Source organism: Drosophila busckii, chromosome 3L (genome assembly GCF_011750605.1).
Source record: "Drosophila busckii strain San Diego stock center, stock number 13000-0081.31 chromosome 3L, ASM1175060v1, whole genome shotgun sequence".
Classification (NCBI taxonomy): Eukaryota; Metazoa; Arthropoda; class Insecta; order Diptera; family Drosophilidae; genus Drosophila; species Drosophila busckii.
This window is the reverse complement of record NC_046606.1, coordinates 18,153,596-18,177,658: the sequence shown is the minus strand read 5'-3', so window position 1 is coordinate 18,177,658 and position 24,063 is coordinate 18,153,596. Positions and strand designations below refer to the sequence as shown.

At 37.9% G+C, this 24,063-nt stretch overlaps 5 protein-coding genes across 5 annotated transcripts; 1 reads left to right on the top strand and 4 right to left on the bottom strand.

Annotated features, from left to right (window-relative positions):
• Positions 1–241: 241 nt before the first annotated feature.
• On the bottom strand, positions 242–2,352 carry LOC108598018 (carbonic anhydrase 2). Its single transcript, XM_033293616.1, has 3 exons — positions 2,191–2,352; positions 880–1,568; positions 242–814 (listed from the first exon to the last, which is right to left on the bottom strand). The coding sequence occupies exons 1-3, from the start codon at positions 2,243–2,245 to the stop codon at positions 578–580; spliced, it is 981 nt and encodes a 326-aa protein (XP_033149507.1). The 5' UTR covers positions 2,246–2,352; the 3' UTR covers positions 242–577.
• A 1,350-nt stretch (positions 2,353–3,702) lies between these two features.
• On the bottom strand, positions 3,703–4,449 carry LOC108598017. Its single transcript, XM_017984631.1, has 2 exons — positions 4,419–4,449; positions 3,703–4,331 (listed from the first exon to the last, which is right to left on the bottom strand). Exons 1-2 carry the CDS (start codon positions 4,447–4,449, stop codon positions 3,703–3,705), a joined length of 660 nt encoding a protein of 219 aa, XP_017840120.1.
• An 876-nt stretch (positions 4,450–5,325) lies between these two features.
• On the bottom strand, positions 5,326–6,692 carry LOC108598015 (carbonic anhydrase 9-like). The gene is made up of 3 exons (XM_017984630.1): positions 6,629–6,692; positions 5,601–6,250; positions 5,326–5,548 (listed from the first exon to the last, which is right to left on the bottom strand). The coding sequence occupies exons 1-3, from the start codon at positions 6,690–6,692 to the stop codon at positions 5,351–5,353; spliced, it is 912 nt and encodes a 303-aa protein (XP_017840119.1). The 3' UTR covers positions 5,326–5,350.
• A 329-nt stretch (positions 6,693–7,021) lies between these two features.
• On the bottom strand, positions 7,022–10,096 carry LOC108598656 (carbonic anhydrase 1). Its single transcript, XM_017985367.1, has 3 exons — positions 9,871–10,096; positions 7,520–8,208; positions 7,022–7,462 (listed from the first exon to the last, which is right to left on the bottom strand). The coding sequence occupies exons 1-3, from the start codon at positions 9,923–9,925 to the stop codon at positions 7,223–7,225; spliced, it is 984 nt and encodes a 327-aa protein (XP_017840856.1). The 5' UTR covers positions 9,926–10,096; the 3' UTR covers positions 7,022–7,222.
• A 4,899-nt stretch (positions 10,097–14,995) lies between these two features.
• LOC108598438 (opsin, ultraviolet-sensitive) lies at positions 14,996–22,991 on the top strand. Its single transcript, XM_017985070.2, has 4 exons — positions 14,996–15,070; positions 20,267–20,836; positions 21,727–22,037; positions 22,096–22,991. Exons 2-4 carry the CDS (start codon positions 20,613–20,615, stop codon positions 22,974–22,976), a joined length of 1,416 nt encoding a protein of 471 aa, XP_017840559.1. The 5' UTR covers positions 14,996–15,070; positions 20,267–20,612; the 3' UTR covers positions 22,977–22,991.
• Positions 22,992–24,063: the final 1,072 nt, after the last annotated feature.

Below are 24,063 nucleotides of genomic sequence, written 5' to 3'. Positions count from 1 at the left end.
TGGGTCATAGTTAACATGTAAGATTGTAAAGTATAAAAAAAAATAAGAACTACACAGACGTACATATTTATATACAATTATATGTATACACACACACACACACCATGCAGCTATATATGCACACACACAAAAACAATTCGCTGAATGATAAATAATTATTTAAACAAAACAAAAAACCTGAAAAACGTGAAGTAAAACAAAAATAAAATTAGTTACATTAGTTACAAATCCATGACTTGTGTATTTATTTAAATTTTGGGAAAAGGTTAAGCTAAAATTATAAGTTAAAAGCAACAATTATGCTTATCGTAGCTTGCTGAAAATTCGAATAACAATAGTTAGATAACTTTTGTAATAAATCGATATGCTAGCCCTTTGTGTGCTTAAATTATGGTGTCAAGTGCTCAATTTGTCGTACTTTCCACTCTCTACGCTTCGCACGCCAAACAAAAGCCAGCGCGCCTGCTTTATGGTTTAGCTAAATTACAACGCTTAATTAAAATTTTGAGCATGCATTTAGCAAACACACACACACATACACAGCTTTGGGCCATGAACTCTTTCACTGGCAGAGCTTCTAATTAAAGGCCACTAAAAACCTGCCCTTGAGCTCTAGAGCAGTCAGCAAACTGAGCCCTAATAGGCCGCCAATGCCTAGGCGGGCAATCTGGCCAGCTGCATTCTCGCTCTCATTTGGTTTCGGCGGCTCGGGTGGAATATTTCGAAAAACTGTACGATTGTTTAACGGCTGAGTGGGGCGAAAGTTATTACGCAAATGTTCATCACTAGCCGTCAGCTGGCGAAAGAATTGTAACTGTAAATTGTAAAGTTGAGAAATTGTTGAGATTTGTATATAACAAAAGTTAGTTAATAGCACACCTGAAACTCTGATATTTCTATGGGCTTCTCAAAGTCCACCCACACTACGGCCTCGGAGCAGGGTGGCGTGGTCAATGAGCCGACATAGCTGTAATAATGCTGCACATCAGTAGATATAAAGCTACCCAAGCTTATGGGTGTATCTAAGTCCACAGATTCTCCTTTCCTTTTGATGAACTGCAATTTCTTCGTAAACTCCACATAATTGGGATTGTCCGCTTGCGTTATCTTAAAGAAAAATGCAAACACTGCAATGCCATGATCCTGACCTAAAGCCTGTGAAAAGTTTGTATATTCCATGCTGCGTATAACAACATGCAGCTCCGCTGGATAGGCACGATTGTTGATGGTATCCTCACTACCCATGGAATCGTTAATGCCCCAATGAAAGTGAAATTGCTCAAAGACATGCACCGCATCGCTTCTCAAGGGTCCATTCGACATATGCGGCTCCATATTATCGTTGTAGTACATGTTAACCAGCACAGTGTGGCCATTGTTGGTAAGCTTAATGTCACGCGGCACTCGCTCCAAGCCATGGATTTGGAATTCTCGAAACCTGCGTGGCACGACTTGCAAGGCGTCAATGTTAATGGGACTTTGATGCTTGCCGCTGCAGCGCTTGAAGCTTTCACCCCAGTGCGCGGGTCCTTCTCGACCGCCATAGCCAAAGTCCTCCGCAATGACAGCTGTAAATAAATTTATGCAACATTAAGAGTGTTAAGCTACTAATTGCAATTGAATTCTATCTGTCGTCTGAATCTTTGCGTTAAGCTCTGTATGCAAATTTTGCATGCATAAATTTCATATTAATTTGAGGCTTAGCGACAGGTGTTAATTGGTTTAAGTGACATGTAATCAAGTACTAGTTGTGTTTATTTAATTAATTTGCATATATTTACATCATTTCGATTCGATTTACTTTAATTATTTATTTGTTTCCTATACAAACGAGATTATTTAACTTTTTATTGTTGCTGAAATTGTGATTATGAGACAAGCCCTCAGTTTAAGATAACTAATATAAAAACTAATTTAAAATTTTTCAACTGCAGCTTAGTTATTTGTTAGAATATGGCGCTAAATGAACATATAACATTTGACCTTTATGTTAATGTTTATAGAGCAGTATAAAGTATTTTCTTTGTGGTCTGTTTTATGACTGATAACAATAAAGCAAATTGTATAGAATTAGAAAATTGAGTTGCGGCTTGGGGACAAATTTGTACAAAATATAAAAAGACTTAACTGGTTAAGTTTGCCATTTGTCAGTTTAAGTCTTTATATTTGCAACTTTAATAGCAAGCTTACCACAGGTCAGCAGCGCCAGCAGTGCAGCGTTGCATGCCACACGTAGCAATCTCATGACGTTAACACGAATTGAAACTGCCCGTTTTTTTTTTTTGCCTAAAGTCTTTTAGCCACAACCGCAGGCAAATTGACTGTGTTAATCCGTTAAATGTGTGCGCACAACTGCGCTCAAGTTAAACTTGCAAAGCGTTGCCTTAGCCTGATTTAAAGCGAATGCGTATATCTAACAGTAAGTGTAAATTTACAAGCTAAATGTGCTATATACTGCTTTACAGACAATAGTGCACTAACGATGCATATCAATATTTAATAAGTATCCTATATAGTAGTACTCTAACTGATTGCATTGAATTTACATATCTTGGTTTACAGATCAAAGCTGTAAATTACATTGGAATTGAAGCGCTTACGTTAGTCTTGCTGCACTATGGAGACAAACTACTTTTTATTGGCCAAAATTCTTTCCAAATATTCTCAATTGACAATAAAAAGACATTAATCTACAATGTGATGTGAAGCATAAATAGTAACATAATTTACCAACTTATGTTATCTAAACATACAAAAAGTCGAATAATAGTTCTTATAGAAATTGTTTCATATGCTTTATTCAATAAAACAATAAAATATATTTTTTTTATAAACTAATCTATATTTAGTACTCCTTTTGTTAACTAAAAAACAGGTGTGTCTTTCTTGTTATAAATGACAGCCATATATAAGCTCATAAATCGGTTTACTAGCTTGCATAAAAAAATGAAATTTGTACTTATTTTGGCTTGTGTAGTGCTCTATGTAGCCGTTGTCGATGCACAAAACTGCAAGGGGGAGTTCCGTCCAAGTCGAAATAGTAAAATTTAATTATATATGCGTTTTATTATTAATAATCAATTCACATTTTGTCAATAGATCCCCGTAGTTGTACGGCTCGTGTTATTTCAGGACATGGTCGAAATCCTGCTTGCCACAGGAATGCCAACGCGAATATGTGGAGCTACAATATAAGAAGCCGTAGATGCATCAGATTTTCGTATTTGGGGTGCGGTGGCAATGGCAATCGGTATTGTAGCTTACGTGAATGCAACGTCAATTTAAAAGTTAAAAATACATAATGAATTTATAAAACTATCTGCGTCATATAAATTCTGAAAGCAATATGTTATTTTATTTCTAGAAAAAGAGAAAGAAATAATTTTGACAGTTTATCTAAAAGCGAAATATATATATAGTTATATAAATAAATGTACATATTTTAATAATCGCAAGGCTCCAGATATAAAGCAAATGTTTTGGTGCTAGTGAAAAAAAGGCAGAGCAAGCCTGTCAGCCAGTTCCCAAATATAATATTATTAGCCGCATTAGGCGTAGGCCTAGGATAGTTCTTATATATAGTTTGATTGTTGATTGTCTGTATTTTATATTCCAAAAAGCTCTCGCTAAAGTTAAGTTTGCGAAATTTAGCCAACTGTGAAAGTTCGGAATTTCAACGAGCGTTCGCTTTGTAGGTAAGAATTAGTGCCTTACCTGATAGGATAATACATCTATGGGATCTACAAAGTCTACCCAAAGGACACGCTTGGAACAGCTTGTAATCAATGAACCTTCGTAGCTGTAATACGTATCTAAATCTTGGCTAACAAAGCTGCGAATAGACATACGTTTCATCAAATGCGCAGTGTCTCCTATTCCTTGTATAAATTCCAGGCTCTGTGTTAGCTCGTCATAAGGAGCATTATAATATTGGCTTGGTAAGATACTAAATGCCAACACTGCCAAGCCAAAATCCTCATCATGCCCTTCGAGGCGCCGCATTATCACATGGAGCTCACTGGGATAAGGTTCTGGCTCCAAAAAGTAAAAATAAAGATGATCCAAATCGTATGGTGCTTCTGTTTTTATTGGTCCCAAGTATACTTTTGGGTCTTGGCCTTGCCTAAAATCCATTTTAAGCACCACTGTTTGTCCATTGTTAATTATCTGCATATTGTCTGGGATTACCTCCCATCCATGAAAGGTGAGATTGTGAAACGTATTCTCAACTATATTAGCGTCAGCATAGTTGATGGGATTGAGATATTTGCCGCTGCAGATCTTGCCATGCTCTGGGTCAGTTTGTACGCCATAGGCGTATGGTGGTGCAGCTGCATTGGCATGGAGAACTACTGCTTATGTTAATCATATACCTCGTAAGCGTTATTTATACATAGAAGTTTTAGAAGCAAGCTTACCAGAGCTGAGTACCAAAAACTCTAATAGCATGACGGTGTTCTGCTGTTAATTCGAATGTCGAGTGGAAAATTGAGTGCACAACGTCTAGATCAGACGAACTCTGTAGTGCGTCTGTTGTTCTGTTTATCTTTGTTAAATCTTTACCAATAAGCTTGTTGGTAGCTCTATTGCATTTAGGGCTTGTATTAATATTTAATACAGCGAGTACTTACAATGATTGCATAGCTTTTAACTAAGTACATATCAAGTCTTGAAATTTCCGCCTTCCATTTACTTTTTTATACACTTTGACATTTTTTTAAAAAACGGATCAGCAAGCAAACTGATTCCATATAGCCATGTCAGTCTGTCCGTCCGCCCGTCTGTCTCGATGTATGAGCAACTGTTTCTCAGCAACTTTAAGAGTTAGAGCAACCAAATTTTGCTCCTGACCACATCGTTTTTATTTCATTTTTTTCCCTTCCCCCACCCCAACGAATCACAAAAACGATTTAAACCTACAATTTTGAACAGAAAAATCTAACAAAAAAAGCACAAAAACTCTTTGTCATGTTCTTGACCGTTGCCTAATATGCTGTTTTGTGTATATGTGAATGTGAGTACATGCCTGTGTTTGTTGCGATGCCCTAGTCAAAGTGTATATATATGTTGCTTGTGACCAACTTTAATGCGTACACCTGTTTTGCTTAGAACTTCTGCCTTTTACTTTGTAATTTTATTGGATCCAATAGTGGTAGCCCAATTGAGCAAAAGTAATAATAACTTAGCTTTTATATTTTATGATAGATTAGTATTTATTAAGAGTCAAAATACACAAATCAAAAGGTAATTTCCTATCTTTAGCAGGCATTACAAATCTTTTAACGTTACTTGTGGTAAGCATACAGAGAAACGAGCAATATTTTGAAAAGAATTGAAAATCTTTTCTATATTAAGGCATACCACAGTCAGCAGCAACCAGCAGGGTGATCATAAATAAAAAAGGCGTAAGTGCAGTAGTAGAATTCTCCAGTTGAGTAGCATTCTCTGGGGGCAAAGGAACATTCTTGTAAATAGTGAGATTGCGCAAGGCTTGAGTGTAAGTAATATTATTCGCATTATTTCCCGACAACAAACGAAAATTATCCAGCTGCGGGATAGAAATTACTTAGTAAGATAGATTATAATTCAAAAACAGTCACCTGATAGTATGAAATTTCAATGGGCTTCTTGTAGTACACCCATACAACTTGTTTGTCACACAGTGAATTATTGGTCAGAGCATCCACATAGGTGTAATAGTTTTCCAGATCGTCGCATACAAAGCTCTGCAAGGGAAGTAGTTCAAGCATATCACTTGACTGTCCTGGCTTCTGCACTTGCTGAATACGCTGGGTCAACTCGGCGTAAGCGGAGTTATCTCTCTCAGTTGGATTGAAGTAAAATGCGAGCACTGCAAATCCATGATCCTCATCCAAGGCTAACGTATAATTTATATGCATCAGGCTGCGCATAATCAGATGCAGCTGTGCTGGATAAACCTTGTGATTGCTCCAGTGAAAGTGAAACTGTTCAAGGTGATAGGGTGCGTCACTTTTCAGCGGTCCAAGTACCATTTGTGGCTCACGCCCCGGCTTGTAGGTCATTGTTACTTGTACAGTGTCGTCAAAGTTGGTTACCTTTATACCCTCTGGCAGTTCGTTCCAATCATAGTATGATGTCCTGCGGAATGTCTTCTCAATCATCCGCTCTTTTTCCAGGTTACGATAAGTTTGGTAATTGCTGCTACAGCGCTGAAAATCTTGCTCGTCATCATGCTGACTGGATAAGGGAATTTGCTGGCCAGACAAACCTAAAAATAAATTAATGGATAATTGTTGATCTGCGACTATTTTCGTCTTGCGATAAAAAGCCAAACAAAATTTGCATAATCAGTTAAATATATATTTGTCCTGAATTTAACATTCGTATGAATGTCACACGTGTTTGTGCAATTAATCAGTATCGATCTTCAAGACCACAATTTTTAACAATTTGAGGGGAGGGGACTGCAGACTTCGAAAATATTAAATTGTATATAAAGAAAGCAGTGGGTAGAAGTCGGACGCAGTTATTTGTGCAAGCGTATGTGAGTAGTCAAAGTGTATCAAAAAGTTGGCTGGACCCGATTTAAATGCGTGTTTGTTAGATAATTTAATAAGACAAAAGCGTAGCGTAATTTGATGCTTACCAGCGTTAAGTAGGATAAACAGAGCTGCTTGACCTCCTTGACCTAACACTGTTCTCATGATCATTGTAAGTACAATTGTTGCTGCTTACCGAAAGACTACAACCAGACTATAACTTAAAAACTACCATTTTGTCAACTGTGGCGTTTTTCACTTTATTGTTATCCGCACTTATATTTAATAATAGTTCAGCGCAGCAAGTACTTATGTTGGGATTACTTACCCTGATTACAGTGCAATTTATCTGACAGATCTAAGCAGCTTAATGGATTGTAATCGTGTGCCCATTGATTGCTTGTGAATCCCCTTGGGATAACTGATATTCTATATAGAACCATAAGAGTAATTATACTCTTTTTGTTTTTCAAAAAATCAGAGTAATTTTCAAAATTGGATAGTTTTGTTTAATATCTTTATTTTGCCAGTTTATTAAATCATTTCGTATACAGTTCAGTTAGCTTATTGCTAATCAAGATACTAAGCTCAAAAATCACAAGCACGCTTAAGTTATATTATAAATAAAAATGCAACTAGTTAAGCCTACTGCTAAGTTGCCTAAATGATTCTTAAAAAAATAACAAGTGTTAGCATTTATGCTAAAACAAGTTAACAACTAAAGCTAAGCCGCCTTTAAGCAACAGCAGTGTAAACAGGCTTAGCCCAACTACATTTTTTGCTGCATTGTCGGCATTCACAAAGGGGACAGCGCCCATATCTGACTTTTCCAGTGAAAAAGGATCATGTTTGTAGACAGTACGGTTGTTTAAGGGTTGCGTAGGACGAAAATTGTTCTTTAGATGATCATCGCTCGCGGTTAGCAGACGAAAGTATTCCAACTGTAAATATGTAAAATGTAAGGCTGTTCTGCAGCTTATAGTTATTTATTGTCAAACCTGGTTCTCGGAAATTTCAATGGGTATCTCATAGTCCACCCACACTACTTCCTCAGCACAGGGTGGTGTAGTTAAAGAGCCCACATATGTATAATAATTCTCCAAATTCTTGGAAACAAAGTTTGACAAGGGCTTGGCTATATCCATGTCTACAGATTGATCTTTATTCTTAATGGATGTTAGCAGCTCCGTAAAGTCGCTATAATTTGGATTGTCTGCCTGAGTGACCTTAAAGAAAAATGCCAACACTGCAATGCCATGATCCTTGCCCAAAGCCTCTGAAAAGTTTGTATATGCCAAGCTGCGCATAACCACATGTAACTCCGCTGGATAGGCACGATTGTTGATGGTATCCTCACTCCCAATGGTATCGTTTTCGCCCCAATGAAAATGAAACTGCTCGAATTGATAGGGCGACTCCGTTTGCAGTGGTCCGTGTAGTACTTGAGGCTCTTTGTTTTGGTGGTAGGTCATGGTGACCAGGACAGTGTGACCATTGTTGGTTAACCTAACACTTTTGGGTGTCCGGTTCCAGTTGTAATAGTTAAACTCAGGAAACCTTTTCTTTACCACACTCATTTCATCAATGTTAATAGGGCTTTGGTATTTTCCGCTACAACGCTTGTATTCCTCACCCCAATGCTCAGGTCCATGCCGGCCGCCATAGCCAAAGTCTTGTGCAGTTACCACTGTAGATAAAAATACGAAATTAAGCTATTAATAAATAACCATAAAAATAACCATAAAAGATAAACACATATTATGTGCTATTGAGTGCCAAATTCATTAGCATTAGTTTACTAGGCGCATGCTTTATATGGTCTTGAAATTTAGCATACGTCAGTGAGTTGTTTCCGAACACACGCTTCAGTGCCACTGGACGCTCTGCACGCGAGCACACCTCGAGAAACAATTTTTGACCTGGGCTCTCTAGTCTGACAAGTTATGTGTATGAGTGGCATGTACCTCCTCGGCATACCTCTGAGGCTTTTCCTCACGGCAATTGCTTAGTATTGTGTTTCAATGTATGTGACATGTATAAACCCTATCTCTTGTCTCTACAAATATGCGACAATTAAGAGTCGCGGCATGTCATGAGAGAATTTTGTAAGTTTTTATTCTGTATAAGTGGGTTAGTCAATCAGTGTGACTCGACGTGTCAGCTGATGCGTAAGGAGAGAGCGCTCAGTGTTCTTTCATTGCACCTCGGGCTGGGCTGCTCTTGTTGTTTGTTCATCCTAATTGTCGTATTCTTATGCATCCGCAGTGCCGGGCGAGGCAGGCCATGAGCGTGGACTGAGCAGCAGCTCGCTCTCGCTCATGTGCTAACTTTACGACTATTAGTCGTTGCTTCTCTTTCTTTTATTGTTGTTGTTTGTGTTCTCATTGTGTGCGCTGTGCCGTGACTCCAGTAGATATCTCACGACTAGTAGTGTATTAATCCGACTGCTTAGTTAACCTTGAATTACTCTGAGCGTATTGTTGTAAATTATTGCTACTATTAATTTTATTTATTTTTGCCCTCAAACCGCGTTAACATCCCTCGTCGCTATAACATACTCCCTCCTCTCTCTGCAGAATATACTAAATTATAGTAACAGACCTCTTGTGAATGTGCAGCAATGACGTTATGTACTGTATACCTTAAAATCAGGTGTTTTGAACTCTGATTTCGAGCAAACTAACGATATTAGTGCAGCCGCGATAAGCAGTTTGTCAAGAATACATCTAAAGATCAGTCAGGTCATATAGAAACTAAGAAAATTGATTCACTCCTATGATGCGTTGAGTATGTAGCTCAACATTAAGGTATTACTTTTTGTATGTGCGCAACTTACAGACGAATTGCCCACATTACCATGTCAACGAACTCACCAAGCGGTAGTAAGTTAACATGCTATTTTTAATGACGTTTACCACTCTTTATTTCTTGTTATTAATGTTCAACTATAATAAATATAAGTATTAGCATTATTAGAACTTTATAACTTTCCATATAAACTGATGCCTAGTGTAATGGCAATTTCAAGGTCGCAAAAATATAGCCAACGTTTCTAATTTGTTCTTATGCTCTCTAGGTCGCGCCTCAAGAGTATTATAGTGCACAATACTCCATGTCTATGTACTTGTTAAACTTTGTGCTGAATTTTCGTTTAAATGAAATAAAATGCTTGCCATAGACTCTTTGGCATAATTACAGCTGTCACAATATCAGAAAAATAATCAAAGCACTCGCTGTTTGTTCTAGATAATGCAATCAAGGCCTTCTTTTGCACATTTTTTTTTTTAACATTTTACCTTAATATACATATATGTATATTAATTTTTTCGCTGCTGTGTAAGTAGCTCACCGCACGTTAGTAAGCAAATCAAGGCAGCGCTTGCTGCTACACGTAGCTGCCACATGGTGCTAACACGAAATGAGCGTAAACTGCAAAATGTCAACGCTTTTTTCAAACCCCGTTAGCCACAACAAGCACAGTAAGCTACGCTGGCAAAGGCTGGTCTAGTTAGTATACAACGGATTCTGTGGGTTTAGTGCTCGGTCTGTTGTTAACCCGCCAAATGCGGTCGCACAACTGCGTTTAGGGCCAGCCAAGTTGCCGTAACTTATATCAGTTTTGCAGTTGCGCGACTATCTGTCAGTCTGTCTGTCTGTCTATCTGTCCGAGTCAAAAGTGACTCAAACTGAATTGAAATTTAAGTACGTAAAGCATATTATATATGTACATACATGTATTGCTTAAGCACACACATTGACATTGGCCTCTGAAACCGCTGACGACGTGTATCAATTTTTAATGGCTGTGTGGTATTAAAATTGGTTATAGAGTTGGCGGGCTCCGAGCATTGTGACTAACTGCTGTCAAGAGCTGACGCTAAGCTAGTTGTTCTCACAATTAATGCACATTCTGTAGCAATGTTAGCATTAATATTAATTTCAATAATTGAAAATGTCATAACCTTTGGCACGTGACCAGCTTCTATCATAAGTATATTTATATTTATTACGTATCCACCAGTACTGGGGTATTCGATTTGCTGTGTACTTTTGACAATGTGTCCAATTGTATCTGCGTGCGGCAAATAATCGCTGATTGCTTTTCAACAGTAAATAGATTGGGTAAACACTCATGCCCCACATACTTCCGGCTTGTTTCTAACATAAACTTTAAAGACTGTAGCTTAAGCTTTCCCTATACACTAGTTTTTCACAACTGCGTGCTTAGCATTTATTTGGCAATTGAGCACCGCAAATTGTTGCAACACCCTACCCCTCGTCAGATTTCCATAGTAGGTTGACAGTGCTTGTTTGTTTTTTTTTGTCAAGTAGTTTTGGTTTCATTAAAGCGCCAATCAATATGCATTCTCATTATATTAGAGCACTGTTTCGTACAAAAGAGAAGAGTCAATAGTTCGTTGGAAGTATGACGTAAATTATGACAAATGATGATTTTGAAACGCGTTTACTTCATGGAAAATTTAGTAACATATATAGCATATGGTATATTATATTATTTGATCTTCCACTTAGACGAATGACGTACAAACGTCACAATTGTCTCCATATATGTACGTCAATTTCATTTTTTTTGGGGCGCGCTCGCAAAACATTTTTTATGAATTGCTAAAAAGTGTGAAACACTTACATGACTTCCTATGTGAGCTCTAAGCTTTTTTTATCTTTCTCTGTCTATGCTTCTCTCTGTGTGTGTGTGTGTGTGTCTGCACTAATTACTTTGTGCGGTTAACGGTAATGGTGATGGCCCTGGCTATGTTGCAAATGCAAATGAAAGTGGAAGACCTTGTTGCCTGCCTAACTGTAAATTTCACTGTTCTGGCCTTTACAAATATGACAACAAAAACTGCAAGAAGCTGAGCCCCGTTTGGGGAAAACTTAAAATTTTTTTTTGCCATACTGGTTTGTATGATTTTTGATCAATTTAAAAGCTGTTCGTATGCATTAGATCAATATGGCGAAGTTGTACTATAAAATTGTTGAACCCACCGCCATAAATATAAGAGACATTTTTGGAGTGCAAAAGAATTACCAAAAGGAAAAACGAATTGCAGGGTCCATACAAATAATATATTAGAAATGATTGTTAAAAAACTATTTATCTAATGCAGTGGTGCCCAAACACTGCTTACGGCAGGGCACTTACTAATACATATGAACAAAACACACACATATATTAAATGAGAAAAAATTTAGTTGTCAACTTTTGCACTGAACAAAATTATTGGCAATTTCATTTCGAGTAGTTTGGGATCTCTAATTGATAGACGTAAACAAAAAAAACCCTAGCAAACCTGGCAAGTCACACACACCATTAAAAATACTATGCTTGTGTGTGTTCCATATGGAAGGGCACTGTATGTGTGAGCCTATGCCCCCCTATACACAAGTGTAAAACAAAAACCAATGGGCATGATGTGTATATGGGCTGGGCACCCCTGATCTAATGAATTAAAACAATTCACTTCAAGATTTTTTAGATCATGTATATTTATAAAAACTAAATTTTAATAGTTTTTTTAACAGTTAACTTAAGTTTATATTTGATTTCGCTTAATTTATAATCATAAGTAATCGAGCAATAATCTATAGTTCATTTTGAGTTTATTTAAATAATTACAAAATAGTTAAAAATAATAATATTTTAAATAGTTTACTACCTAAAGATATTATTTTCAATTATTTACTAATCGGGAATTATTTTTGATTATTTGTAATCAATTAGCAACTGCCATTATTTCTTATTCTTACAAATTTTTGACATAAATAATTTAATCGCAATTGAAGTCTAGACACTGTGGCTTATATTCACCTCTAAACCAAAGCCAACTACACTTTTGCAATGCTCGAACGAACCTAAAAAAAAAGTAATGAATTTCTTTGCAGCCGTAATGGGCTGTACTCAAGTCAAATTGTTTTGTATTTCTACTTTACACAAAGCTAGCTTTTTAATTTGTCAGCTCGGCAGACAACAAAGCAAATGCTAACTATATTTATACAGACATACTTTCATATTACTGTAAAGTAAGTCAAAAACCAGTTGAAAGCGACGCACAATAGTCACTGCCCGCAGCATTGACAGTAATGTCAAATGCAAATAACTTTTTTGATAATATATTAGCTGCTCAAAGCAGAGATTTATGTTTGTATGTGTGTGTGTGTGTGTGTGTGTGTGTGTGTGTGGCATTAGCGAAAAGTGCTTTTCGTTTTAGCCGATGACAGTTCAAAACTCTGCGCCGCTTCTTAGGAACAAAGTTCGTAAAACACACATACACATACACATACTGGTGCACATACAAGGGCAACATCAATAATGATTAAAACTATTGGCAAGTTGGTGACTATAGACATTAGCACAGAGTGTAGATGCTAGACTGATAGATAGAAAATTTAATGAAAACAATGTGAAATCAAAATGAAAGTCTTAGGGCTATAACAAATAACAAATTTTGTGAAGCGCAGCTTTTAGCCTTGCATACCCTATTTTGAGGCTGGAACTTGTTATTTATTTTTAATTAAAGTGCTTTGCTGTTGAAAGCCAATGAACAAATGCGGCAAGCTTTGCTCAATTTGCCTTCAACTGCATGACAGACAAAGCACAAAGTAGAATTAAATAGATGTTAACTGTTGATAGACGTGCGCTTTACAACATTTTAAATAATATATACATATAAATGTATATATATCTGCGCTGCAACGTGTTGAACATAGTATATTTATCTCTTTGTGTGCGTTTAAATGTGATTGCTTGCCACCGGCTATCTGCCATGGGCCACATATTGTGGCACGCGACGCATAACGCGCATAACATTTACCGCTAATTAGTTGGCAACTAATCGCCAATGAAGTGAAAGCTGTCAATACACACATACGTAAGCACTTGTCAAAATTTACACACACACATACAAACGCAGTTTGAAGTTCAAGTGCATGGCTAAGTATGCAACACTAATGAGTTATAATAACCTGCTTATACAATAGAGTTGCATCATAATGTTTGATGGAATTTATCACCAAACTGAAGGAATCAGTCTGTTGCTTGTACAATTGTGCACCTTGGTCTTTTGAGCTGAAATAGACATTTTTATTTTTCTGTAAAATAATTAATAGGCCACAGTGAATTACTAGCATTCTATTTCTTCGACGAATCAGAAAAAATGCAGATCTGAGAGCTATTAACTATTAAATTTAAAAACTGATTTATCTTTAAAGTTCGTTTTTTTTATGAAACAAGTGGATGGACTAAAGTTGGACGCAAGCAACTTTTATATACACTATGACTAGTGCATCGCAGCCAACAAACATATGCACTCACAAACACATATGCACATACATAACAGCTAAAGCGCCACAGTTAGTTTTCGCTCTAGCGTCAGCAGCGACTGTGCCGAATAACACGAAAGACTTAACTTGATAGCTCTAGCTCTTTTCGTCTCGGCGTTCTTGTTGCTCACACATATGTATATACAGACACACAGACGGATAGACAGACCGACGGACATGGCTATATCGACGCAGCTGGTCTTGCTGATCCAGAATATATATACTTTAAGGTATCTGCCACGCCTCCTTCTCGATGTTACATATCAAATACCCTTCAAATTCGTTGCTAATATAGACAAAGTTTTCTGTATAATCAAATTAATCAAACTAAAGCTTCTATATAAATTTACTAAGTTTATAACCTATGTACAAATCTATTATGTGCTTAGACCATGTTTCAACTCAAAACATAAGTATGTGCCAATAACTGTAGTTGCCAATTAAGGCTAAGCTTAATTTTTTTTCGAGACAAATGCATGCCATTTAAATTGATGCCTCAAAATCTGAGCTGAATTCTCTAATCTAAAATTGCCACGCACTTTCACTCACCTAAAGCTGCCTGACTGAACATATTTGTCAAAATCAGATTAACCTACACACGCTTGATGCAAAACAATTTAAAACCAGAAGCGCAAGCTATTAACAAGCCAACGACCAAGTTGCTTTTAAGAGCAGCAATCACATCACTCCCAGCTCACGTGCTCAGAGAGCTTGCGCTCTTACATGGCTTTGCAGGCTGCACTCTTACGCGCTCTCCCTCCAACGCTCTCACTCTCTCGCATAAAACACAGCATCATGCTGTGGCTGCTGTTGGGTAACTGGCGCCAAAGCAACAAATTTTCATTGATAAAAATGCCAGCTGCTGGATCCTGCGGCTCAGTCGCACGCGAGCCTTCAGTCAGTGTCAGTGTCAGTGTCAGAATCTAACAACGCTTACTACGTTTACCGTTACAGTACCGTTGGCGCTTAAGCGAGAAAACAAAAGTAATTCAAATGTTAAACTGCCGACAGCAGTGCGTATGCTTAATTAAAAAAAAAGCGCATACGACGCGTTGCCTTAACAATTCTTATCCCAGATAAGCTATAACTCAAGTTTAAGTGTATATATAGAAAAAGTTTTCCGCATCCCATTGGCGACACTCTGAAGCATTGTAGTCCGAAAAAACTTTTTGTCTCGCAGGATAATGGCACAAACTGTAAACAGCTAGGTAAGCAGTGCCCGCGTAAGAAAAACTTTTAAAGTATTTAAGTAAACTATGAATAACGCTGTTGCAAATCAGAAAGAATATAAAAGTCATAAGAATGTGAATGAAAATTCATAGAAAATTAAGTCCAGTGCTTCAAATTTATGCGTAGCTGATTCAATTTGGCTATGTAGCTATGACAAGAATTTGACAATGTTGGTAATTGGCAAAAAGATGCAAACACTTTTAGTGCCTGTCAATCCGAAGCGAAACAACAATCTTTGTGTCCATAGTTGACCTCGCAAGAATTTAATGCTGACAGCGGCCTAAATGCGTTAAGGCTTAGACTTTTAGCCCCAAGCAAACAAAGGAAAGCGGCTTACGATTTACCTTTAGACCACAATTGAAGTGTGCCAAAATATATGTACATATTAAATTATGGAATTTAAGCTGTCTCTTTTTATTACGTTTGCCTTTGTTGTGCTCAGGCTTGCGCTTGATTTGAGTTGCTTATAGCTTTGTCGCATTTATCAGGCTCTGATGCATAAAGTGGCCCGCTGGCTGACATGCGGGCTGCCCTCTGTCTCTGTCGCTCAGCTCGAAAGCTCAAGCCGTCGAGGCTGCCTGGAGTGTTGCCTGTGGTGCAGTTGCCGCACTTGTGCTGTCCGAACGATGAGTGCGCCACTGCCACTTGAGTCTGTGACAACTGTGCGACTACGACCCGGACGACAATAGTAATCCAAACCACTGCCTTAAGTTGTTACCTAGCCCAGTCTTGGCTTGGCATTTGAGCACATGTATGTTACGCTTTTAGAGATGGACAAAAGCTACGTGCTAAGCATTGAAAAGTACCTGCATACGGATTCCCTTATAATTTCTATATAAATTATCCAATGCGATTCAAGCTTTGAAAGGTCGAAGTTAAATGTTATATGGATTCTTCGAATCACAAACGTAAAATGAATCAATGCCTGAATTTGAAATGTAAAAGCTGTACACATTTATTTAAATTTGGCATGTACAAGCTTAAAAGGAATTAAATGTCACTCTTATAACGGAGCCAACAAAAGCATCAAAAAATTAATTATACTTAAATATATTAAATCAAATGCAAGAATCTGAGAAACATTTGCAGTTTAATCGCAATTCTCTCGCATTATTCAAATCCAATCCAATTCAAAGTGAGAATTCAATCTCGTATATGGTAGTTATTTAAAAATGGAAGCAGATTGTGATTTGAAGCACATCTCTAGTTAGGATCTATGCACAGCTATCTGCCGTTAAAACTCAGTGCATTGACTACCTGGCAGAATATACGTATGCAAATTTGTTTATATGTATGTAATATAGATATGTAACTGTAGCTCAATATACAGCATTTAGTGCTCTTTAAGTGCCTGTTGACAATGGCGCGTATTCAATCTTCTGTGGCTTACACAGCCTTGAGCTACCAACATTCTGAGTGGACTTTGCAACAACATTGCATTTGTGGGCGCGAAGGCGTGACAGGGTACTACTGCTTGTGCATAAGGGCTTAAAGCTTGATGGCAGCATTAACTGCACCAAAAAAAAAAATTGAAAACCGGCGCGAACATAAATCAATATATGTATATGCATGTAAGAGGCAACCGTACTACATCCCCAGCCACAAGGGAACAGGGTAAGAGGAGATTATGGTGCGCAAAACTGCCATATTACTGTCAGCATGTAATAATCTTAGATTGAGCCTTAGCTTAGCACAGTTGGCTGCACAGACACACATTCGATTTAAAAAAAAAATTGCTACAAGCTCAAATTACTTATGAATACAGATTGCACAAAAAGAACAAACCTTAAAGGTCCCATTCTGGCAAATAATATGACTGACATGCTTGTGCTACAAAAATAATAACTACATAGAAACAAAAACACATTAAAATTGGTCGCAGTCAACTTTAAAATACACGTTAAGTGTATATGTTTTTAGCTCTTATGGTCTCTGAGTTCGTGATGCTCATACAGACGGACGGACAGAGAGACAAGACTCAATCGACACAGTTTGTCTTGCTGATCAAGAATAGACATACCTCATTAGGTCTGTCACGCCACCTTCTCCCTGTTACATACATTTGCACTGCTTCATGATACCCCTTTCCATTTCGTAAAAAAATGACAAAGTGTGTGAAAAAAAAAATATATGTATGTATATGTGTTTGTGTATAGTATGTAAGCTGTCTGTAGTTGTTTCGCTCGTTAATCAACGTGTTTTGCCAAGCACACACTTTTTTGCGCATTTTTATATATAAAATGTTTTGCTTTTAGTTGACAGAGTTCAGAACATTTGTGCCAATTATTAATAAAATCCCAAATGCTCACAGAAACATCCAAATATTATGAATTCTATGCTGTTTCAAGTTTTGTTAGAGAAAGCCCAACTTTTGGCAGATAATTAAAAATTATTAAGCCATATGAAATCGCAATATTGGGCTTTAAAGGTCTGCTGCTTTTATTTAATTTAAAGTTGTTACAGATTCCAGCACCCAGATTCTACATTTTTTTGTCAATCCAATTTACATACATAAATTGCTTTAAGGAGTTTGCTGTGTTTATACAATTTTTCAGACACTTGAACATGCAACGCCATTTATTTGCAGATAGAGCATTATTTTACAAAATATGAACCATTAAAATGCAATTTTTTGTATTGCTTTCGTTGCTGACAAGTATTTTGCGCGTGCTGCTGCTCCTCGACAAGAAAATTAAATGTTATTTTATAAAATAATCGTAGCATGCTTTTAGGCACTCTGCTCATGCTGCAATTTCCTCCAGCCAAGCATTTTGATATAATTTTTTTTGGTCACAAGACTACAAAAGCAATTGCTGTGTAATTGTTGTTTCAATAGCGCGGTATAAGTGCCATCTACCCTGGCAGCAGCTCTCTCTCTCTCCGTGCCCAAGCATTCTAATTGCAAGCCAAGCGTTTGTTATTAACGCATTGTTAAACATGCAAGTTATATGCACTCGCAAAAGAATGCCATTGAAATACATTTAGTTGACAGATGAGGCGCATAATGCAATCATTTTTATATACTCTATGTTACTAGATGTATATATAGATACCAAACTATGTAGATATGCTTGTGTACGAGGTCAGCAAGTGTATTGAAGCGCGGCGAAGCTGCCAGACGTGCCTCGTGCTTCAATGGCATTTTGCATAAAAGGCGCTCCAAACACAAATTGGCTGAGGAACGCAAATTGGGCTTAAAAGGACACAAACAGACGGCACAATGGCTCCGCCTGCTTAGACATTTCTAATGTGAGCTGACAATTTACGCAAACTTAAAAACAACTCACAGATTTCGTTTGCTTAGAACTTTTGTGCGCAAAACATTGCTCAAGCTGTTCGGCAGCTATTTGCAACAGCATAATTAATTTACTTGCGGCGCACACAGATTACAGCAAATTGTCATTGAAAGCAGCAGCTTAAATCTTTTGGCTGCACAGCAAATAATTGGGTTTGTGTGTTAGCTTAGGTGTATAAGGACATTCAGCGAAATAAAATTTTATTCATTTATTCTAAAAACTGCTTATACTTAACTTACTTATACCTACTTTAAGGTATAACGTTAAGATTTTTTAAAGAGAATTACTAACGTCGTACTACTTTTCTTTATAACTTGTTGAATTTATGTTAAAAATTAAGCGTTGTTATATGCTGTACACCAGTAAATAGTTGTCTAATGCCTTAGATGACAATGTCTAATTGGCGCCCAAATTGCACCCTTTGAGCACAAGGACGCAAGACTGAACCGCCATGTTGACTATACACAAACAAAATTAGCTTGGCGTGTGACTGTGTGTGTGTGCAATTTTGGCCAATTGACACATTTAAATTGGCATCGGCCAATTAGTGGCAATTAAGTATACGCAGCCAAAAAGGCATTGCCAAGAACATGCTAAACGCTTACAAAAGACACAAAAGCTGGCTTTACTTTTCCCTGCTGCAACTGGTGCTGCTGCTGTTGTTGTTGTTGTTGTTGTTGTTGAGAGCAAATGTAATAAGATGTTGAAACTTAGAACTTCTGGCTGTTGAAACAGTTGTTGCTGCGCTGCACTTGTTACAGCTGTTGCGCCTGGCCAAGAAAGTTCCAAATGACTACGGGCCGCTGGCTGCTGTGCAGCTTTTGAGGCCAATGGCAGTTGTCCAACTTCAAGTGCTGCTTATGTTTGAGTTTGTTACTTGTTTGTATTTAAGTTGCGAGTTGTGCCCGCGATGCTGCTGCTGATACGGCTTCCAGTTATTTAATAAGCAATTAACTAGCTTTAATTAAATGCGGCTCGTCCAGCGATTTACATAAGCTCACGCACCACCAGTTCAGCTCAGGGCCAATAATTGAGTTTGATGAAAATCAGAAAAACAGCCAAGACCCACTATGGATGCGATCCTCAAGGGCTTACTGCTGCCACCAGCTGATGACAATTTACAGCAGCAAATAAACACTACCAGCTGAACTTGATTGACATGGATTTTTCTAAGAAATTTCTAGTTCAAAATGCAATCGATAAAAAAACACAATGAAGCTTAAAAAAAAAGGTTACGATGCTAAGCTACAAAAATAACAAATCTCACTCACAAACACACTTAACACCTTACGCGTCGGCACCGCCGTCAGCAAGCGCCCCCTGTTGTAGATATACGAAATTTAAATGGAAATTACCTCAGCTCTGCTTAAATAGTTATTCATTTTGATTCATTCAACATAAAGCTGATTTATCATTACTACATAAAGAGTTTCTGGAGTTGGAGTTCTTGAGTTGCTTATACTGACGGACAGATATGGTCCAATCGACTAAGTTTGTCTTGTAGATTCAAAATATATACTTACTGGAATGCACAAATTTATGTTGGCCCCGTTTAATTTTTTTTCTACAATGCTTAAGCGTATAAAAATACAGAAAAACTTTGTCTAAAGTGCGAAGTGCAAGTTATGCAGCAATGTTATTATTTACATAACTTTTTCCCAGAGATTTGGTAAATAGTAGAACAAACGCAGAGAAAAGCAGAGAATAGTGTTAAAGCTTGCTATAAACTTTCGATCTGTGGTCTAAGTGCTTTTGCTAAGCATAATGAGTTTAAGGACTTTAAGTGATTAAGGCTACGAACTTTAGTTTTAATTTCAAAGCACATTTTATGAGGCAATACAAAAGCTAATGTTTTTACATTTAACTATCTGGTTTCAGTGCTCAACAGTGCTACGTCATGACTTAATTAATTGAAATCAAACATAGGGCGCCGTCAATTGAAGACAATCGCAATGCCAAATCTTCGGTCTACTCCAGCATCCAGTTGCCATTGCATTGGTAATTGAGACCAACAAGCATTACATCAACATCCAAAGCGTGTACGTCTCAAGGGCAGCAGCACATATCAGTCCTTTAATGCCAGTCACGGCTGCATTTAAAAATCACGTATACGTCACATGGCAACGGTCGAATTTCTACTGCTGCTGCCGCTGCGTGCACTCTAAACGTTTGTAAAACATTTTGACAACAAAAAAGATATCGGTGAGCAACTGGAACATCCAACATGGAGCACATCATGTCAACATTGCCCGCACTTACCGCAGACGATTCCAGCCTCTGGCTAACCAGCGCCTTGTCCGAGGTGCTCGCCAGCAGCGATGTCGAACATAACGTAACGTTAGCTGCCACAGCGGCTGTGGCTTCCACAGTGGCCACAGCCGCAGCGAGCGCTGTCAAAGCACATGGCAAGCACACGCATTCGGTGAATACCAGCGAAGCGGATTTGGGGTGAGTAAAACTAACTGTAACAGTAAGTGGAAATAGATAGTCAAAGCATTAATCGTTGATAATAGTAGACATATCGCTAAAATATGTACGATTGATGCAAGTTGAATATATGATTTACTGTTGATAGCCGTAGATGAGAGATTAATATTCTAAAAATTATATACAGCTCATTTATGATGATTAGAGAAACGAAGTTGTACAAATGATGTAGAGTAGTATAGTTTATGTAATCTCATTTATAATCTTTGACAATATGTTGTTGACATTGTTAGATATGCTCAACACTTCGATGAACATATGATGTAGAACTAATGCTCATATTATTCACATTTACTTACTTCAGTAAATGGCAAGTAGTATTAGTAGTAGTAGTAGTAGTAGTAGTAGCTGGTGACATCACCACTTAATAGATATTTAGTTTTTTTATTTGAAACATCCGAAAATAGAATCAATTGCCACCACATCGATTACCGGGAACTAATAAAATGGCATGCTAAGCGTTGAGCAAAAGTGAAATCTGTTCCAATGCAAAGGTACCCATGTCGGAATTCAACAAGAACACATTAAAGTCAGTCAACTTTTTGATACACTTTGACTAGTGCATACCAGCAAACACATCCACGCACTTACAAACACATACACACATAAATGCTTACGCGTCACAGCACGTCCTAGAGAACAGGAACAAACATGGGCAGAAAACGAAAACGTTTAGCTATTACTTAATCGGAAAACAACACAAAACAAATGTGAGGCTTACCATAGGGTCACACCAGTAAGTACGTGTTGGGTTACAGTAGGTTAGCGATTTCAAGCATCCCCTCCAGTATGGAGGGTTCCTACACCCTTGAATTTTATTTTATATTTATTTCTCATAACTTACCTTACAGCATATACCCCGGATATATACACTATAAGTACGATGTCAGCTATATAGCAAAGGTGAATCCCTTTTGGCTGCAGTTCGAGCCGCCACGAGCGAGCACCTTTTACATAATGGCTGGACTGTACTGTCTCATCTCAGTGGTGGGCTGCATTGGCAACGCGTTTGTGATCTTTATGTTTGGCAGTCGCAAGTCCCTGCGCACGCCGGCGAATATACTCGTCATGAATCTGGCCATATGCGATTTCTTAATGCTGATCAAGTGCCCCATAGCGATATACAATAACATTAAAGAGGGACCCGCACTGGGAGACATAGGCAAGAGAAAATATAAGAATCAAGTTGAAATATGATAATTTATGGTAATTTCACTTAGCTTGCCGGCTTTATGGTTTTGTAGGTGGCTTGAGTGGGACCTGCGCTATAGGCACGCTCACCGCCATTGCCTTGGATCGTTATAATGTGGTCGTGCATCCTCTGCAGCCGCTGCGTCGCTACTCACGATTGCGATCCTACTTGATTATCTTTCTAATCTGGTGCTATAGCTTTCTGTTTGCGGTAATGCCTGCCTTGGATATTGGCTTGTCTGTCTACGTGCCCGAGGGCTACTTGACCACCTGTAGCTTTGACTACCTAAACAAGGAGACGCCGGCACGCATTTTCATGGCGCTGTTCTTTGTCGCCGCCTATTGCATACCGCTCACCTGCATTGTCTACTCCTACTTCTACATACTCAAGGTGGTCTTCACCGCCAGCCGCATACAATCCAGCAAGGATAAAGCAAAAACCGAGCAGAAGCTCACGTTCATAGTGGCGGCTATTATTGGCCTCTGGTTCCTTGCCTGGTCGCCCTATGCAATAGTGGCCATGATGGGCGTCTTTGGCTTGGAGCAATATCTAACGCCACTTGCTTCCATGATTCCAGCGATTTTCTGCAAGACAGCCGCATGCGTGGATCCCTACCTGTATGCCGCCACACATCCCAGATTTCGCGTGGAGGTGCGCATGCTCCTTTATGGACGCGGAGTGCTGCGTCGTGTGTCCACCACGCGGTCATCCTATATGACACGCTCACGGTCTTCCTTCACGCATCGCTTGCGTCCTGCCTCAGGCGAGGGCGAGAATCGTGCAGAGCCTTATATGCTGAATAACAACCTCATGATGGTACCCGAAGAAACAGAGGAGAATGAGGAAATCATTGTGGTGGCTGAGATTAACCACTCCCTCTCTGGCACCATGGAGCAGAGTAAGTTTTAAGCCACAAAATGCTTGAGGGACCCAAAGTACCATATCATTTAGATTTTGTAAAGTGCACAAAACGCTCAATACTCAACTCATATTCTATTTATTGAGCGCCCACAGTACTTTGCTTGGTAACTGTGCTGCAATTCCTTATAGGGGAAGCAAATGTTTCCCGCCTCGGCTTGCCATGTGAACAAGTTTTATAAAACGGCATACGAAATTAGAATCCAGGACTCATTGTATTATTTGCCATGGTTTTATTATCAACAGCGCAATTATGACCAATACGAGCACACACGTGTGTGTTTAGTGTGCATGGCAGACAAATAACAGAATTTTGCCGAAGGCTTGCGAAGTAAGGCCACAGCAATTCATCGGCTCTATGTCAAGTAGTAGTCATATCTAAATATGTATGTGTGTATTTGTGAATGCGAACAGTGTTGCCGCAGATTTCCCAGAAAAAAAAGATAGATTGATCTATATATATAAATAAAAATGTCAAAGTGTATAAAAAAAGTTAAATATAGCCCAAAAAACGTAATTTGAATTACGGTGAAATCGTAAGGAATTATTTGCATATTGAGTTAATTCTTTTTTAGAAATTCTTTGTGAATTTTTATTTTGAATGTATTAACCTGATTTTATTCGAACGAATATTTTTTTACATAAGCCATGAAATATACATATGCCTGGCGACGAAGCTGTCATAATTTTTATTAATATTAAATTATTATTATTATAAACTATATAATTAATAATAATTTTATATTGTTTTTGATTGTATTACAAAAATCAACACAACAAATCTATTTTGTTTTTTGGTTTTGAATCTCCAGATATAATTGTTTCCATGTTTGTAGAAGTTGTTTGCTGTCCACAATATTATCCTAATACGTATTCTAATACAAGAATTTTGTGAGCTTAGCATTTTATTGATGACTAATTTGCTGTCGTATCATCCTCTTTCATCATTTGCTATGCACAACCAACCGAATCAACACATTTATTTACGAATAATATTTTAAAAAATCGAGTAAAAAAAAAGGCTGAAAAAGGATAACTAAAAGAAAAGGCTAAATTTTCAAATAGGGGACAGACGGAA

Excerpts from the sequence above, each read along its gene's own strand:
- LOC108598017 (XM_017984631.1), bottom strand. The coding sequence starts at position 4,449 with ATGCTATTAGAGTTTTTGGTACTCAGCTCTG. Across the intron at positions 4,332-4,418 it reads GTTTTTGGTACTCAGCTCTG|CTGCACCACCATACGCCTAT; the intron begins GTAAGCTTGCTT and ends ATGCCAATGCAG.
- LOC108598015 (XM_017984630.1), bottom strand. The coding sequence starts at position 6,692 with ATGATCATGAGAACAGTGTTAGGTCAAGGAGGTCAAGCAGCTCTGTTT. Across the intron at positions 6,251-6,628 it reads GTTTATCCTACTTAACGCTG|GTTTGTCTGGCCAGCAAATT; the intron begins GTAAGCATCAAA and ends ATTTATTTTTAG. Across the intron at positions 5,549-5,600 it reads TTGAAATTTCATACTATCAG|CTGGATAATTTTCGTTTGTT; the intron begins GTGACTGTTTTT and ends TCTATCCCGCAG.
- LOC108598656 (XM_017985367.1), bottom strand. The coding sequence starts at position 9,925 with ATGTGGCAGCTACGTGTAGCAGCAAGCGCTGCCTTGATTTGCTTACTA. Across the intron at positions 8,209-9,870 it reads GATTTGCTTACTAACGTGCG|TGGTAACTGCACAAGACTTT; the intron begins GTGAGCTACTTA and ends TTTTATCTACAG. Across the intron at positions 7,463-7,519 it reads TTGAAATTTCCGAGAACCAG|TTGGAATACTTTCGTCTGCT; the intron begins GTTTGACAATAA and ends ACATATTTACAG.
- LOC108598438 (XM_017985070.2), top strand. The coding sequence starts at position 20,613 with ATGGAGCACATCATGTCAACATTGCCCGCACTTACCGCAGACGATTCC. Across the intron at positions 20,837-21,726 it reads ACCAGCGAAGCGGATTTGGG|CATATACCCCGGATATATAC; the intron begins GTGAGTAAAACT and ends CTTACCTTACAG. Across the intron at positions 22,038-22,095 it reads ACCCGCACTGGGAGACATAG|CTTGCCGGCTTTATGGTTTT; the intron begins GCAAGAGAAAAT and ends AATTTCACTTAG.
- LOC108598018 (XM_033293616.1), bottom strand. The coding sequence starts at position 2,245 with ATGAGATTGCTACGTGTGGCATGCAACGCTGCACTGCTGGCGCTGCTG. Across the intron at positions 1,569-2,190 it reads GCTGGCGCTGCTGACCTGTG|CTGTCATTGCGGAGGACTTT; the intron begins GTAAGCTTGCTA and ends ATTTATTTACAG. Across the intron at positions 815-879 it reads TAGAAATATCAGAGTTTCAG|TTACAATTCTTTCGCCAGCT; the intron begins GTGTGCTATTAA and ends TACAATTTACAG.